At 31.3% G+C, this 16,678-nt stretch overlaps 2 protein-coding genes across 2 annotated transcripts in view; one reads left to right on the top strand and one right to left on the bottom strand.

The window, feature by feature from the left end:
* Positions 1-16,678, bottom strand: part of LOC113398311 (uncharacterized) — a 120,733-nt gene that overhangs the window by 35,923 nt on the left and 68,132 nt on the right. The window lies entirely within an intron of this gene.
* Positions 7,996-10,496, top strand: LOC113398308 (phospholipase A1 VesT1.02-like). Its single transcript, XM_026636967.2, has 3 exons — positions 7,996-8,107; positions 8,577-9,245; positions 10,153-10,496. The coding sequence occupies exons 1-3, from the start codon at positions 7,996-7,998 to the stop codon at positions 10,371-10,373; spliced, it is 1,002 nt and encodes a 333-aa protein (XP_026492752.2). The 3' UTR covers positions 10,374-10,496.

Genomic DNA, 16,678 nt, shown 5'->3' with positions numbered 1-16,678 from the left:
AACATCATTTTCTAATTTAAATTTTCATGATAATAAATTTAACTACTATCATTAATAAAAAATAGATTGAGTATAAAACTTTTTTCTTGAAATATTAAAATAAAAATAATAATATTAACGCCAAAATATCTCTTTAAGATCTTCTTTAAAATGGCATTTTGAACGTCGACGAAACTGTTATCGGAACTTTGGGAGTAAATTAAAGTGGATAAAAATGGTTTACAATATATTAAACCGCGTGACAAACGCAAATATAAGATTTATTTATCTTTATTCCTTCTTCGATTGGAATATATAGCCTATTCCAATCAGCTTTCAACTTCACATTGGCCCCAATGCGTTTAATTAAGGTGAACTTGTTTAATTTTTGTACTATTATACCTTGTTTTACGAAATAATGGTTGTTACAGGGGATTTTTACCGTAAAATGTTTTAAAAGTAAAGTACGAAACCAAATGCGTTTTTAAAGTTCCATATAAATAACTTAATCTAATAAAATTCGTGTATATACAAAACACTAAATTTATTTTATTAAAGTGCTGATATCAGCTCTTCCAAATGGAATACGTAGATCTTAAACGAAATATCATGAGTACGATGCAGGGCTAGGAGCACTACCTTTTAGAAGCTAAAAAGGGTTAGCCATTTTTAAGACTGGTGGAAACCGTTGTCCAGATACATTATCCAGAATAATGACGCAGTGTTATTATATAAAATAAATAGAGTTATCTTTTTCAGTAAGCAAGCAAGGTAGGTAGGTAAGCAGACTTAGTTCCCGTGTTTAATACCTTGATCCTGTAATAAAAATGGTTCACACACCCTTAAAACAGGAAGACAATAATACTATTTAGTGTTGTTTAACGGTAGAAATTCACATCTATGATCTCATAGAACTATTTTATCACTAAGATCCCTAACTATGTTATAACACGACCAATTGTTATAAAGTTGACAATTTTAAATGGAAACAGTGCATAGCGTACGCGGAAAATTTCTTTAACTGAGTCACTGCAAAATTGGTCTTATTGCAACACAGTAAAGTCTAGTTTTAATAAAATACATATTATTAGTAAGAGGATTGCTAAATTATTTAACGCCGTCATATGTCGCTGCTCTGACATAATGGCAACATTTGACTTGAACGGTCGAGTTTCGTGTATTATGATAGTTCATTAATATTTTTATGAGAATATTTTTTTTTTTAATTATAGTAAATCTAATTTAAAAAAATGTATAGTATAAATACCTATAGTATGATTTGTAAAGTAACTATTTTAAATTTATTATTTATACATAATTAAGGCCTTAATGTTAATTAAACTAAAAAATATTTAAGTGATGAAATTGAATTTAAAATTAAGTGAAATTCGTTTAAATAATGAATAAAATAATCTAGCATTCGTAAATACTGAGATGTTTTTTTTATGAAATAATTAATTTTAATAAAAATATAACAATAGCAATGTCTGTGTTTGGAAATGACTTATACTTTTAACCCCGCATGCGGTTACATCCGCATCTTAAGAGGGGGCAGGTGTTATGTTGCTTATGTTTAAAGTCACGTTATAGACTATCTCTATTTCTAAATTTATCAAATCCTTTGATTCAAAAATACAGACTTTCACACTTATAATATTAGTAGAATACAAATATTTTCCTCTCTAATTAAACATTAGTCAGTCGTAGCCATGTGGTCAGGATCAGATCTCGCCTTTCACATCACTAATCATGTATACCGTTGTATAATGAGGTTTTGTCTTAGTGACTTTAAGAAATCGCTGCTGTATTTTAATTTTTGTATTTAATTAATGTATGGAACAAAAACCGTCCAAACAGTGCTAGACAAAATGACAGGCTCGCGTTCTGTTATGAGGTTGCGTTTTGATCTAGTGTAAGAAAGGGAGTTCTACAAAGTTCAATTTCGGGTCCTTTTTATTGATGTTACGTACCTTCTAAACGGCTGTTTTGATTTCGTATTATTTTCAAATAATTCATTAACGTTAATTTGAATTTGAACTGCAATATAAGTTGGTTCTAGGCTTTAGTTATAATATCATTATAATATAGTATTTATAGAGCTGAGATGGCCTCATTGGTTCAAACCCAGGCAGGCACAACTGAATTTTCATGTACTTAATTTGTGTTTATAATTCACCTCATGCTCGGCGGTGATGGAAAACAAGAGGAAACCTGTATGTGTCTAATTTCAACGAAATTCTACCTCATGTGTATTCCACCAACCCGCATAGGAGCAGCTTGGTGGAATATGCTCCAAACCTTCTCCTCAAAGGGAGAGGAGGCCTTAGCCCAGCAGTGTGAAATTCACAGCCTGCTAATGTAATGTAAAAAAAAATAGTATTTACAAATGTGTATTAATTTGTACTACATTCAAGAACTCCGCAACCAAACTAGAACGAATATATTTTCAATGGAAATGATTTCATATAATACTTAGTATTATTCTGTCAAAACAACATGTCACCTCGTTAACAACATTTGGAAACACCGTATTTACGTAAAAGTGTATCCATCCACTTATGATTGTCACAACGCCTATTGTCCTAGCAATAACAGACTTGCATAGAAATGTCTTACCAAATATCCAATTGGTAAAGTGCGGAGAGACAAAACATTTTTACAACATATACATATTATACAATTATACAATGATAAAACTGTTGCTGAGTGTTTCGTATGTGAAATGTGAGCGACTTATTCGTGCAAGCCAAGGGGAGGATTTGACCTTGAGCTATGAAAAATTTCCGATTTCCTAATTCCTAAAACTTTTAATTATCTTTATCTCCGTGTGTATTTTCAATTTTAATTTTACGTATTTAACATAAGGCACCAATATTGAAAAAGCTTGGGTCTAGGTCGTACAGAAAATCCGTCCCTGGTAAGCAAGACTAGTTCCGTACAGTACTGTTCTACTGAACAGTTATTCTACCAAAAGTCCTTATAAATAAGGAACACCACGCCTGACTAAAAACGAGGGTTGCGTATAATCCATTTTCCTTCTCATCAACACCCTTATAAAAAATCACGACTTATAAATTTGAGGAAAATATACTTGCATGTAAAAATTTGCTTGTTTTAATATTTCTTTTATTTTTTACAATTATTTTATAAAAAAAAACATACCTAACTGCTTAGCCCTTGCCTATTTATATATTGATTTAATAAACAATAAGAATGTAACGGAGCCATAACTCATAGGTATATAATATAATAAGGAAACTCAAAATGTCATAGAGTCTTAGAAAGAGACGAAAACAATTTATGTCACTATGTTTTACTCTATGGTACTTCGTTGCTTCATATTATTATAATATTAAGTTTTTTTTTTTATAAACGTAACTTCTTGATTCTTATTTATTTTACGCGGCTAGATTGAACTGTTGGAAATCGTCACGTAAGGAAAAACTGTTATGTCTCCTCTAAACGACCTCTCCCTGTCTTTACCAAATATCCAATTGGTAAAGTGTGGAGAGACAAAACATTTATCACAACATATACATATTATACAATATATATCTCTCTCTGTCTGTTTCTATTTTTTATTGGTTTTATTTTATTTGTCATCGTAATTTTATTTTATTGCGTTGTGTTATTTAATACTTAGCGAAAACAATTTCGTTCCAACAAAATAAAATAAAACGAGAGGTGACCCACGACACAGCTTTATTTATTTTTTTATTCGAATTTTATTTAATGATTTTCATTAATAATAAATTATTTTAATAGCCGTCAATTTTCATGCTTCGAACATCTCGACGGACCCGCGATACTATGATATTATTTATCGTGTTCCTAATACGCAATATTCACGTTTTCAAAATTGCTCTTTAAATTTGAAAGGTACCTTAAGACGATTTTCTATATACATACGAATGTATATAGAAATACTAATCAAGAGCGAATTAAAAAATATTATTAATCAGACTTCAATTACAATGTTCATGTTAAAAACTATACTAATATGTAGGATATTATAAATTATACGTGAACATTCTGTATCTATCAACATTTGTTCTACAACATAATCGTGACTAAGTAATTTTATATTCCACGTATAATTTGTTGTGTGTTCATCTATATTTTATATAAGTTTTTTTATACCTAAATGAAAAAAAAACTAAAAAAATCTTATATTATCTATATTGAACTCATACCAGAAAATTCAGCGCGGTTCTGAGAAGGTTATAGTATATATTTTTTTATGTAATTAGTAGTTTCATCCGCTTTAAATTTATTAACATAACAAGCATGACTTATATATTCTTAAATATATAATTATATTTATTTTTAATGTTAATAATTTCTCTTTATAATTTCTAATTAAACTTGTAATTTCAACGTTGACAATGGCGCTCTTAAAAATATTAACCATTCTCTATATCGCTAATACTGAGCTAGTATGTATGTTATGTCCCTGTTGAACATGTATTTACACTGGCTCACTCATCCTTCTAATCGATACAAAAAGAATAATACTAAGCATTGCTGCTTGCGATTAAAATATGCGGTTTGAAGGATTAATGGAACACCAAATTTTGTCAGTGGAAACGAATGAAACGAAAAATAAACAAGCAATCAGTTGGCTCACCTAATGAAAGTGACTACCACGGCCCATGGAATTCTCAGCAACATCTTGCTGATGCATTGTTGCTCTTTTATTAAAGGTTCCCATAAAGTTTCAGTTCGGAAAAACCGCAGGCGAATCAGCTGCGTAACCTGAAGTTGCGCAGCGTGGCACTACCACTATTTTCTTACTAATTTTACAAATGCAATCTTGTACGAAGCTCATTCACCCGAGTGAATTTAAATATATATTTAATTGTTTCCAAAACAAAATAAAAATTAAAACTCTATACAGATAGCACAATATAAAAGAATAATTAAATGAGGTAAATATTCATGCAAATATTTTATCCTTATTTGTCCTTATTAATGAAAAGTATTATCCCATTTGAACACGTAATGACGTCACGTGTACGTCATATTATTATTAGCGACGCTTCGCTATCTATCTATAGGTCACATTTGTGTCATAGTTCGCGTACAGTTCGCAGTTATCATTTTTATTTATTCGCAAATTCTTTAATACGCTGCGTTCAAAGAGATCATTCCGTAACATTTTTAATCATATTTGGTAAATTGTTTATTGTAATTATTATTTTACATTGTAAGATAGACAAATACACCACCTGGTAATTGGTCAACATATTAGAAATAATCAATCACTTCCATGGCATCGCCAATGCGCCACCAATCTTGGGAGTAAAAATGTCCCTTGTTCTGTAGCTGGCTCTCACCATTCAAAACAGAGCACAGAATACTAATTATTGATGCGATGAGTTTGAGTGATGGAACACCAAATAAATAATATTCTTACTGATATTGTAAATGACAATGTTAGTGTTATAGGTACGTTTGTCTCGAGTGCACTGGAACAGCTTGACCGAATTCTATACATAATATCATTGAAAAGGAGATACGGTTTATATTTAATATTATTTAGACGGTGAAATTGTTTAATTTACTCTACTGGTAATAAGCAACAATCTGCAATACAGCTTATTTCTATTTTTTTATGGCATAGGTTGGCGGACGAGCATATGGGCCACCTGATGGTAAGTCATGACCACCGCCCATAGACAATGACGCTGTAAGAAATATTAACCATTCCTTAAATCGCCACTGCGCCACCAACCTTCGGAACTAAGATGTTATGTCCCTTGTGCATGTAGTTACACAGGCTTCACTTACACTTCAAACCGTGTTCCGGTTTGAAGGGTGAGTGAACCAGTACAATACTGAGTACTGTTGTTTAGCAGTAGAATATCTAAGGAGTGGGTGGTGCCTACCCAGACGAGATTGCACAAAGCCCTGCCACCAAGTAATTTGTTTTTATTCCAATGAAAGTATTAAATAAATATCTTCATTTAAAATGTACTCTATCAAGTAAAATAAATCAGAAATTTCACAGAACGTTCGACTTGATGTGATATGCAATGATGATTGCAATTTTTTATTTGCTCACATTACTCAGTAATTACGATGTTGCAATTTAATATATATACATAAATAATAAAGTTTACTTATATATATAAATAATATTTTATGTTGATCTTAAATCTATATTAATATTATAAATGTGAAAATGTCTGTCTGTCCACCACTAAACCTAATTTGATGACATTTAGTATGCAGCAAGCTGGAACTCCAAGGAAGGACTAAGCTACTTTTTTACACCTAAAACTACGACAACCCAAACATGCGGTTGAAGTTAAAAAAATCGTAAAATATAATTGAACAAAGTTGCACTGATCTGTAAGGGGACTTTACAAAATACCATATTTAATAATCTCTATATGAAATTACTTATTATTAAAAAATATATAGACGTAGCTTAAGCCCCTTATCAAATTAACGCGACATAATTCGAAGACGACTTAATACACGTTGGACATTAACTGGAGTTAGAATAACATATTTAATTTCCTTATGTTTCATCGTAATTTAATTTAATATTGTTCGATTATTGGTGTATCAAATATTGAGAAGATATCTTTATTTCTCATTTGTTAAATTGCGTCACTTTATTATTTCTTTATAAATGATTTATATACATTTATTTAGCGGTTAATTGGTTCTCAGATACGAAGATTAACCTTATCTAGATCTAACAACTAGTTATAATACAAGTTATCCTCTCATGTCTGTTACTTTATTCAACGTATAATTGTTTTTATTTTACGGATAAAGAATTGTTTACGAGGCTTACATAAATACCCAATATAACAGTGACGGCTCGTAACTCGTACCACGAAAACGAACGGTTACTGATGTACAATTACGTGCATAAGCCAATTTAATGTACCATTGCTCTACTTTTTAAGGACAAGGTTTGGTGCTTACTCCGCCACACTGCTGCCTTGCGGATTTTTTGATACAAGTGATAGATTCTCATCCACCACTTGCAGATTTAATCACATGCCTCCGAGTACATGCACTTAATTTAACTTAAGCACATGAAAACAGAGTGCTGGGCTTGAACCCACAATCATTGGTTTTGACCACGTCTTGTTACCACTGGGCAACACGGCTCCCAATTGAAAGTAAATATCATAATATGTTACGCATATACGAATACTATATTATTGTTAGGATATTTGCAAGTATATTGTTATGTGGTCAAGTTAAATACACTTGAACTCACACAATAACTCCCACCACGGGAATTACCCTACTGTCAATTAGATGGAACTTATTATCTGACACAACTGAAGAGCGATCTTATGAAGGACTATCTGCTCTACGTGTTTATTGAAGTACGAGAAACAACTAAGTCCCTAAGCCTGGTACATGAGTCATTAAGTATATTTTGATTAATAAACACCGACCCGAACACATGATAGGGATCTGTCCTATAAGGTAGCAGACACACTATGCAGTTAATCTACACTAAAATGAATACGGAAGTGTAATTGTCTTCTAGTTACGCCTTCACATCGAAACCAATTAACCGAATTTGATAAAATTTGGCACGAAGCAAACTTGAAGGATATATTATACTTACTTTTTATAACGATTACGTGTATCTTTTTATAACGATCAGGAGTTCCTTGAATATTCTGTTTGTTTGACATTCTTGAAATTATTAGTTTTTCTCGAGACTCGGAAATCATAAGTTCATAAATATTTAATATAATAATACATAATCAGCCTGTAAATTTCCCACTGCTGGGCTAAGGACTCCTCTCCCGTTGAGGAGAAGGTAAATATTTAATATCTTTCTTTTTTTGTTTTTATATAATTACAGTAAAATTAATTGTTCTTACGTAATATCCAGTCATAAAGACGTCACATTAATAAACCTTCTAACAATTTTTAGCATCATCCAACTATTGTGAATAAACCCGAATATCATAATATATTATTTATAAAAAAAATATAAATGTTTTGTCTTCAATATTAAACATTGGCTCAGTCATGATCCGCGTGACGTATAACTATGTACTAATATTTGTTTTATTTATTACGGTTACAAAGGCTGATACGATAGAAGATCGGTTTCGTATACTTTATTCAAAGAATATTAAGTGTGAGTAATTGAAAATTGATTCCTTACAAGTTATTCATTTGTTTTTTATTTACTCCGTTTGGAATTGCCGAACTCTTTGACTTGTTGTTTGAATGACAATATTAGTGATCTAAATTCAAGTCAGTTGGCCTTTGTGCAGGTGTCCTTTGTTTAGGTACTCTTTTACTACAACTAATTTGATTGATTTCACAATCCATATATATACTTACAAATTATATCTTAGATTAAGTTTATTCCAGTGCCAGTGTATGAGGATAGGTGTACAAGTGGTCACCAAGGATCCACGTGATGGTCAGTACCATTAGGCATCATGTATTGCAAAGTCGAATAATAGCTGTTTTTAAAGCATTCGTGAAAGGAAATATAACACATGTATCACAGTATTCCATTAATTAGTTCTACTTATAGATATAGACATTGCATATATTTTATTTTTGGTATGAAAATTTAAATTTTATTACTCTTCCAGGTGACCACAACAGATCGTTAAATCTGGATGTGAGTGAAACGCGGGTTTATTTTTATGATTTCGTCAATAACATAAATATTAGCAGCAGAATTGACACCGCACCTGATTTATTGCGAAAGTCTGTTGAATTTGATAACAGTAGACGTGTTATTGTATTCGTGCCTGGTTACAAAAGCCACATAAAAAGTGTTCTCGAAGAATTAATCAGACAAACGTACAAAAATGTGCCAAATATTTATCTTATAATATTAGACCATTCAGCTTACACTTACGAGAACAAAGATAAACTTCAAAGTTATTCGCGGTCTGTCAAATATGCATACTATATTGGGACCTCTCTAGGAAAGTTCTTATCAGATTTTTGTGATAGGAATATCCCACCAGATAACGTTCACTGTATAGGTCACAGTTTGGGCAGTCATATTATTGGATATGCTGGTGAAAGATTCACGAATATAACAAAGCAGAAGCTATGGCGAATCACAGGATTGGATCCGGCTGGCCCATGTTTTTCTAAAAGTCGTGTCGAGGATCATATACGATCGGGCGTTGGAAAGTATGTTGAAGTGTACCACTGTAATGCTGGATATTTGGGTACGACAAGAACAATTGCGGATACGGATTTCTTTTTCAATTACGAAGGAAAAATTCAGCCAGATTGTGATGCAGGTATACCAATTTTTTTTAAGATTTATAATTTGATGATGTTTTCTTTATAAACGTCGTCTCGTCTTATCGATTCCGATATAATTTTAGTAAATTAAAGTTTTGCAAAAATTTAATCAGAATATAGGTACTTTATTTAAATAGTTTTTTAAAACACTATTATGTCGTCAAATTTAAATATAAACAATTTTTAAAGCTACCATTGGTTTTGGATGTAAGAAATTTTCCTTCCATTTTGTTTATATTGGACCTTTTGTATTGAGTTTATAAGTCGCAATCTAGAAATTGAAAATGTGTACTAACTACCTCGGATAGTAATTAAAGCCTTGTTCCTGTCTTATTTGCCGTCTTATTGGATTATGAGACACTCACATTCCATGTCCTCCGTAGTTGACTAAGCTCCCTTGAAATTGGCCATCGTGGTCAAAAACGGTCAGGAGGACGTCATCATATTTCATCTTGATGTACATGATCTCGTATGGAATAATATACCAACGATATTTATTTTATCATAAACATACATGAACGTAAATCGGCAAAAACAAACCAAATTTGTTTTTCATTTTATTGTAAACTTGCAACTTTATATAAAGTACACCGTATAGTATTTTATAATACTGGCTGGAGCTATAGCTCACAAATGGTCTCCACTCTCCCATAAACCTCTTCGAGAAGTGAATTAAAAAAAGTAACCCATGTCTATACCCGGGACTCAAAATATCTGTACACTAAATTTTATCTAAATCAGTTCACATTTATAAAATTAGTATAAATGTTACCTGAGCTACAACGTCATTGTACGCATTTGACAGCTATTAAAATTTTTGTAAGTATGTCCGATCATTATAGAGTCTTACGGTGGTTACAGTAAGGTGTTATCCAAGTTTAAGCCATGACATGCTTTTTTCAGGCGATAATCTCGAAGAAACAGTGAAATGCTATCACAAAGCCTGCGTCAGGTACTGGATGAAAACAGTTCATAATCCGGAATTGTACGTGGCTCGCTCCTGTCCTTCATACAAAGCCTTTGCGCAAGGTTTATGTGAAGAAAATGAGACAACAATAGCTGGCTGTTATAACCCTGGTGATGCACGAGGCATTTTTTATGTCTCCACTAATATAACTCCTTGATTTGTAAGGTTATTTAGTGAATATTGTTTAATTTACAAAATAGATTTTTTATGGAATCACTTTCACGTTTGTTTTTATGTCACACGCGATTCTCTAAGTAATATGATTATATTAATTAACATCTGATATTTTGAGTACAAAGGGAAACAAAAGAAAATCTAGATTATAATATGTATTTTATAGCACTATTGTGTTTGGCGTTCATTAAAATATTATCTTAATAGTTACGTAAATACATTTAATTGTTTGATTTTGGTTTCCTGGTTCGCTTCTAATTGCTTGAAGAATAAAAAGTCATTAACGTTAAAACAGTTACAGTTTCGAACAAAAAATAATACATAAGTAGTACTTAAAGATTATCAGAATTAAAAAAATATGTTTTTTTTGGTTTACGATGTTATTGTTACATTAGCAGCCTGTAAATTTCCCACTGCTGGGCTAAGGCCTCCTCTCCCTTTGAGGAGAAGGTTTGGAGTATATTCCACAACGCTGCTCCAATGCGGGAATATCGTCGAAATTATACACATGCAGGTTTCCTCACGATATTTTCCTTCACCGCCGAGCACGAGATGAATTATAAACACAAATTAAGCACATGAAAATTCATTGGTGCCTGCCTGGGCTTGAACCCGAAATCATCGGTTAAGATGCACGCGTTTTAACCACTGAGCCATCTCGGCTCAACGATGTTATGGCACGATGTTATTGTGTTTCAAACAAAATACGTTAAGAAGGACAAAGTTACTGTTTTCAGTCATTTGATTGCTATTTATTAGAAAAAAACGTGACGTAAATATGTGCCACTGGGTATTGCATTAATCACTTCATGTGCGTAAGTTCATTTATTGCGGAAATTCATATTAAAAATAACACGAGCTAATTAGATTTTATATGTAAATACAAGAAGTGAAATAAGGAAAAAATAGGATAAATACTACACTTTAATAATTATTCTGAAAACTGTTTTATTTTGTTATTATTGTACACGAAACTCTATATCATAATATGATATAATATACCTTAATATATACAAGCTTATATCAAACATTTTATATAATAAGTAGAAATAAGCTGTTAGTATTACTGAAATATTTTGTTTACTGAGTAGATATTAAACAAGCCACGATTTGTATACATATCTAAAACCGTTATAAATGTCAAATATCTTTATCATGCAGTGCCAAGTTGATAGATTTTTTTTTAAATTTCTTGTTGCTAAAGTTGTATAAAGTATAAATTATTACTTAGACGATTGCAGTAGATCAAGGCAACCTTTCAATTAGTCAATAGTCGGAAAATTTTTAAGTTCGCATAATTGAAGGGTTATGAAAATTAAACGTAAAATTTTCTCTTAATCTTTGGAAAATATTCACCTGCAAAATGGTAAAAAAGTTCAGAACTTTTAATTAGTTTGATGATATACCATATTAAAAATAGTTTTAAAACTGCGAAGGTATTTTTTGTGTTCTTACTTTTTTAGTTACTTGATAATACGTAAAAATCACTCGGAGTCAAATTTAAATTATAGGGTAGGTCAATAATACTAAAATACTTTAAAAAAACTAAAAAATGCGCTTTTAGCACGCACTAAAAATTACAAAAGCAAACCCTTTCATTTAATACCCATGTCATGGGGGTGCATTTCAAATAGCCCATCCGCCATCTTAGATGTCCGCTATGTTGGATTTAAGTCACGTGACTGTTTTTTCGTATTCCTGAAAGCACACCCTTTCATTTGATACCCATATCATGGGGGTGCATTTCAAATAGCCTGTCCGCCATCTTGGACGTCCGCCATATTGGATTTAAGTTACGTGACTATTTTTTTCGTATTCCTGATAAGCCCTTTCATTTGATATCCATATCATGGGGGTGGATTTCAAACAGCCAGTCCGCCATTTAGGGGAGACCGCCATATTGGATTTGTAATGACGTCATGTATTGTCATCAGAACTCAGAGCGTGTGTTAAATTTCATCCTAATCGAAGACCGGGAAGTGAGTCAAATTAAGATTCCAAGATTTCAAGATTCTTACATACATATTTGCAAGTGAAGCTAATAATTTTTAATTTAAAACTTTAGAGCCTTGTAGACGCATGACGCATGCAAAATCAGGACACCTCGTAAATAGATTTAAATTTAATTCAACACTGTAACACGACGATTCAAAAGTTCTCTTACGAGCCTACTTGAATAAATAATATTATGATTTTCATTTTCCTTTTTTATAGTGGGGCCTCCTACAAAAGTAGCTACTGGTAGTATAACATATCTTTCATAAAATTTAATTATTTTTTTTTTTTATTCGGTGTAAAGCTAAGCAACCACTTCGACTCTTAAACATAGTTTTTGAAAGTATGTAGGTAACAAATAAATATTTAACAATGTTTATGCGATAGTAACTAAAATTTGACCGCCTTGTAGACCGTCGATAAAAAAACATTGTTTCATTTTTTTTTTCTCATCGTCGTCCTTAATGCAAGTGATAAGCTTAAAAGGAGGGGTACATAGGAATATTATTGAATCCATAATTTATTTAGGGCGTTGATACTATTGTTTAAAAAAATGTAAATATACTTTGAAACAGGTATAATTTTCTTCAGGTATTTTCATTTTTTTATCTAACTCGTTGGTCTAGTGGTTAGATATAAGACAGCAGATCCCGAGGCCCTAAGATAAAACCTAAGGGTCGAGAAAATATATTCGATATTTCTCTCGAAAAATTCTCAGTAGCCATTTTATAGTTTTACTTGTCTGAGATAAGTTTTCTAATTCTTGTAATTAATGAATTCAATTTGAGTATCTCAAGAAAGTCGTTGATCGAGCTAACTCCGAGGCTCTTAATCAAGGCCACTTTCTTCAGCGCAGAGCAACTACAGTTTTAAAGGCTTGTATTTAATTAAATCATTTGCGTTATTTAATATCAGATCTAGTTTTAACTAGATCCAGTTGGTAATATTTAAGAAAATATTAAGTTTAAATCAAATATTAGTCCTAGGTAAGTACCACTATATAGTGGTACTTACCACTGGTTAACAGGTAGGTTAACTGGTAACTGGTAACTGGTTAATAGGTTAACTGTAGATAAATTACCCATATGGGTAATTTATCTACAGTTAACCTATTTAAAATATATGTAAATACCAGATGTTGTTTAAAGGCCTATTTCAATGTAAACTGCTGACAGCTGACAGCTGATCCTGGTGAGGCTCTCATATAACCAACATGTGTTTTATTTTTTAAATTAAGAATCTAAAGATTACTTTCTGCAATTTTTTTATTTTTATTTTATAACAGTATTTTTTTAAGGTCAAACAGGAGACAATGAATATAACCGTTTAAATAATACGATATATGTACGACCGTTCAACATTGTGTTAGGTTAGTTTAGACCATTACGTATGAAACAGAAATAATTACTCTATGATTAAGCGTTAATTCGTTTTCCTTCCTCAATTTTTTTGTCTCAGTGATATAGATCTGGATAATTCATGTTTATATGATGAGTCATCTAAATGTACCGTTTAAAAGAAGATGACTATTTATGAAATTTATTTATTTCTGGAATATGGGCAGGTAAACTGATGGTGAGAAATCTAAACTCACCACACATTCATAGTTTCATTACCCACTACCTTGACATATAAATATGACAAAAAATTAGTTTCGATACAATGATGTATTTTGTTTTTTTTTTTGTAATTAGTTTATTGAAAACCGTACAATAAGGTTCTACATATGTAGAATGTTTATACCGTCATTATCGTCATACTTCAGTCAATTTCAAGAAGACTTTAATGAATTGTGGGAAATTCGGTTAGCTTTTTTACTTGGATTTGGATTTACTTGGACTCGTACATTAATTTATTTTGATGTCCGAGTAAAACCTTTTTACATAATTACAATGTAAATATTTGCTCATAATATTGGTAATTGTTATTCGATTTTCTGAAATGAAACAAACAATAATATTTAGTGTAATGTTTTTGTTTTTTGTTAAGAGATTCCCGTGACACATATTACTGAGCATACTGGAAATTTATAATAAAATCCCCTTATATTAATAAATGAGGTTGATTATACCTAATGCTATGATGTTACTTCGGATTATTTTGTAGTATTTTCATGTAAAGTAAGAATAACAGTATTTACAGCCTGTACGTACATTTACCTCAGGTCTTGTATCTTGTAAGTACCTCATACATATGTAGCAAATTTTCATCCAACAAATCCATATTTTCAGACGAACTTATCCGCGCTTGCTCGTTGTAAAGCTGTGTTTCTTCAAAAGGAAAATTTGAAAGTTTTACCGTTGATATACGGAAATAGCAGATGCCCTAATTAGTTAACAAAAATCTACTTAACAAATATTGTTATAATGTTTATTTATCTCCAATTTTTGACTGATATTCGCGTGTTTTTACCACTGGGTTATCTCGGATATGTAATCAAAACGAAACCATTTTAATAAAAAGTGCAATTGAACTATTCTCCACTGAAGTAAGACACTAAAAACTGGCCAATGGTGAGAGTTATTTACCAATCAACTGATTTATTTACATTTACAGTTTTGATTTTTTTATACAGAAGAATAATTACTTCAAGTGATATTATCGAATTTAAATATACTTTATAAACTATATTTAAATTCGATAATTTTAATTAGTAGAGAAATTCAAAAATTATCCAAGTTTCTTTTTATCAAGTTTTTTCTCAATAAGTACGCGAGTTAGTTACATTTTTATACTTAGCGGTCTTAACTGTACTAAAATAAAATACTAGAAAAGCTTGAGCAGGACTCGCCTAAAGACGATACTGTTTAATTAGTCGTGAAAAGACTTAAACTTTTCGTTTTTATAGATTCATATAAAATATAAGTATACTAGCTGTTAACCGCGGCTCTGCCCGCGTAGAATATGAATATATTTTCAAATTAACTTAAAATATTACGTTCATGTAAGACCTCTTAGTATACTACACCGGTGTGTATTTCAGCCCTTAGGATAGAATACTCAGAAACGCTTAAATACGTATGAATTCATTTTAAATCTGTGGCAAAAAAAAAAGTTTCATGCTTCTTACTTCAATAATGACGGTCTTCCAGAGTATCCTATATACGAAATGTCAATCCGATTTCTCTCCTCAGGCGTAAAATATCCAGAAACGCTGAAATGCGAATCAACTCATTTTTAATCGGAAGCCCAAAAATAAAATTTCGAGCTTCTAACTTCAAAATGACGGACTTCCAGACTAACCTGTACACGAAATGTCAAACTCTATTTCTCCCCTTAGGCGTAAAATATCCAGAAACGCTTAAATGCGAATCTACTCACTTTCAATCAGTGACACAAGAATAAAATTTCATGCTTCTAACTTCAAAAATGACGGACTTCCAGACTATCTTATATACAAAATGTCTACTCCTATTAAACCCCTTATAGATTGAATATCTAGAAACACTTAAATACGTATTTAATCATTTTTAATCAGTATCCCAAAAATAAAGTTTCATATTTTTAGCTTAAAAAATGACGACTTTTATAAAAACTTGCAACCCTTATTTCACCCCCTCGGGAGTAGAATATGCAGAAACACTTATATAAGTATCTACTCCTTTTTAATAAGTATCCCAAAAATAAAGTTTCATGTTTCTAACTTGAAAAATTACGAACTTCCATACAAACGTTCAACCTCTATTACACCCCTTTAGGGGTAGAATTTTCAAAATTCGTTCCTTAGTGGGTGTCATGATATGTTAGTTTATAAGTGTACAGCCTAAAATATATTGTTATGCTTCTAGTTCTAAATATTACAATACTTTCAAGAACTTAAAACCTTTCATCTCCCTTTTCAACCCTTTTCAGCACTTTTTTCCAAATAAGCCCATGTCCTTTCTCAGGCTCTAGACTATTTGTGTACCAAATTTCATTTAAATCGGTCCAGTAGTTTTGGCGTGAAAGCGAGACAGACAGACAGACAGACAGAGTTACTTTCGCATTTAAATTAGTATGGAATAGTATTGGTATAATTAGTATATTAGTATATTAGTATGGATAATATATGCCCTATATGTAAAATGTTATTTTCAAATTAAAGGCTTTTTATTCCTAGAGTTAAGAATGAAAGTATATATATCTTCAAAATTTCGATAGTTTGTAATTATTACTTTAATATATATATATATATTAAATAAAGTATATTTTTGGTACACAAGTATTAAAACCACCGCAGCAAAAAAAAAAACATTCTGCAAATGTGTCAAAATAGATTAGGTTAGGTTATATACGCGCAAATATAACCTATAT

Source organism: Vanessa tameamea, chromosome 7 (genome assembly GCF_037043105.1).
Source record: "Vanessa tameamea isolate UH-Manoa-2023 chromosome 7, ilVanTame1 primary haplotype, whole genome shotgun sequence".
NCBI classification, from domain to species: Eukaryota; Metazoa; Arthropoda; class Insecta; order Lepidoptera; family Nymphalidae; genus Vanessa; species Vanessa tameamea.
The sequence above is the reverse complement of the archived record's forward strand: the minus strand, read 5'-3'. Positions and strand labels throughout refer to the sequence as shown.

Bases quoted from the DNA above. Each gene is read 5' to 3' on its own strand.
- LOC113398308 (XM_026636967.2), top strand. From the start codon at position 7,996: ATGATCCGCGTGACGTATAACTATGTACTAATATTTGTTTTATTTATT. The intron at 8,108-8,576 runs GTGAGTAATTGA...TTACTCTTCCAG, and splicing joins TTATTCAAAGAATATTAAGT to GTGACCACAACAGATCGTTA. The intron at 9,246-10,152 runs GTATACCAATTT...TGCTTTTTTCAG, and splicing joins TCAGCCAGATTGTGATGCAG to GCGATAATCTCGAAGAAACA.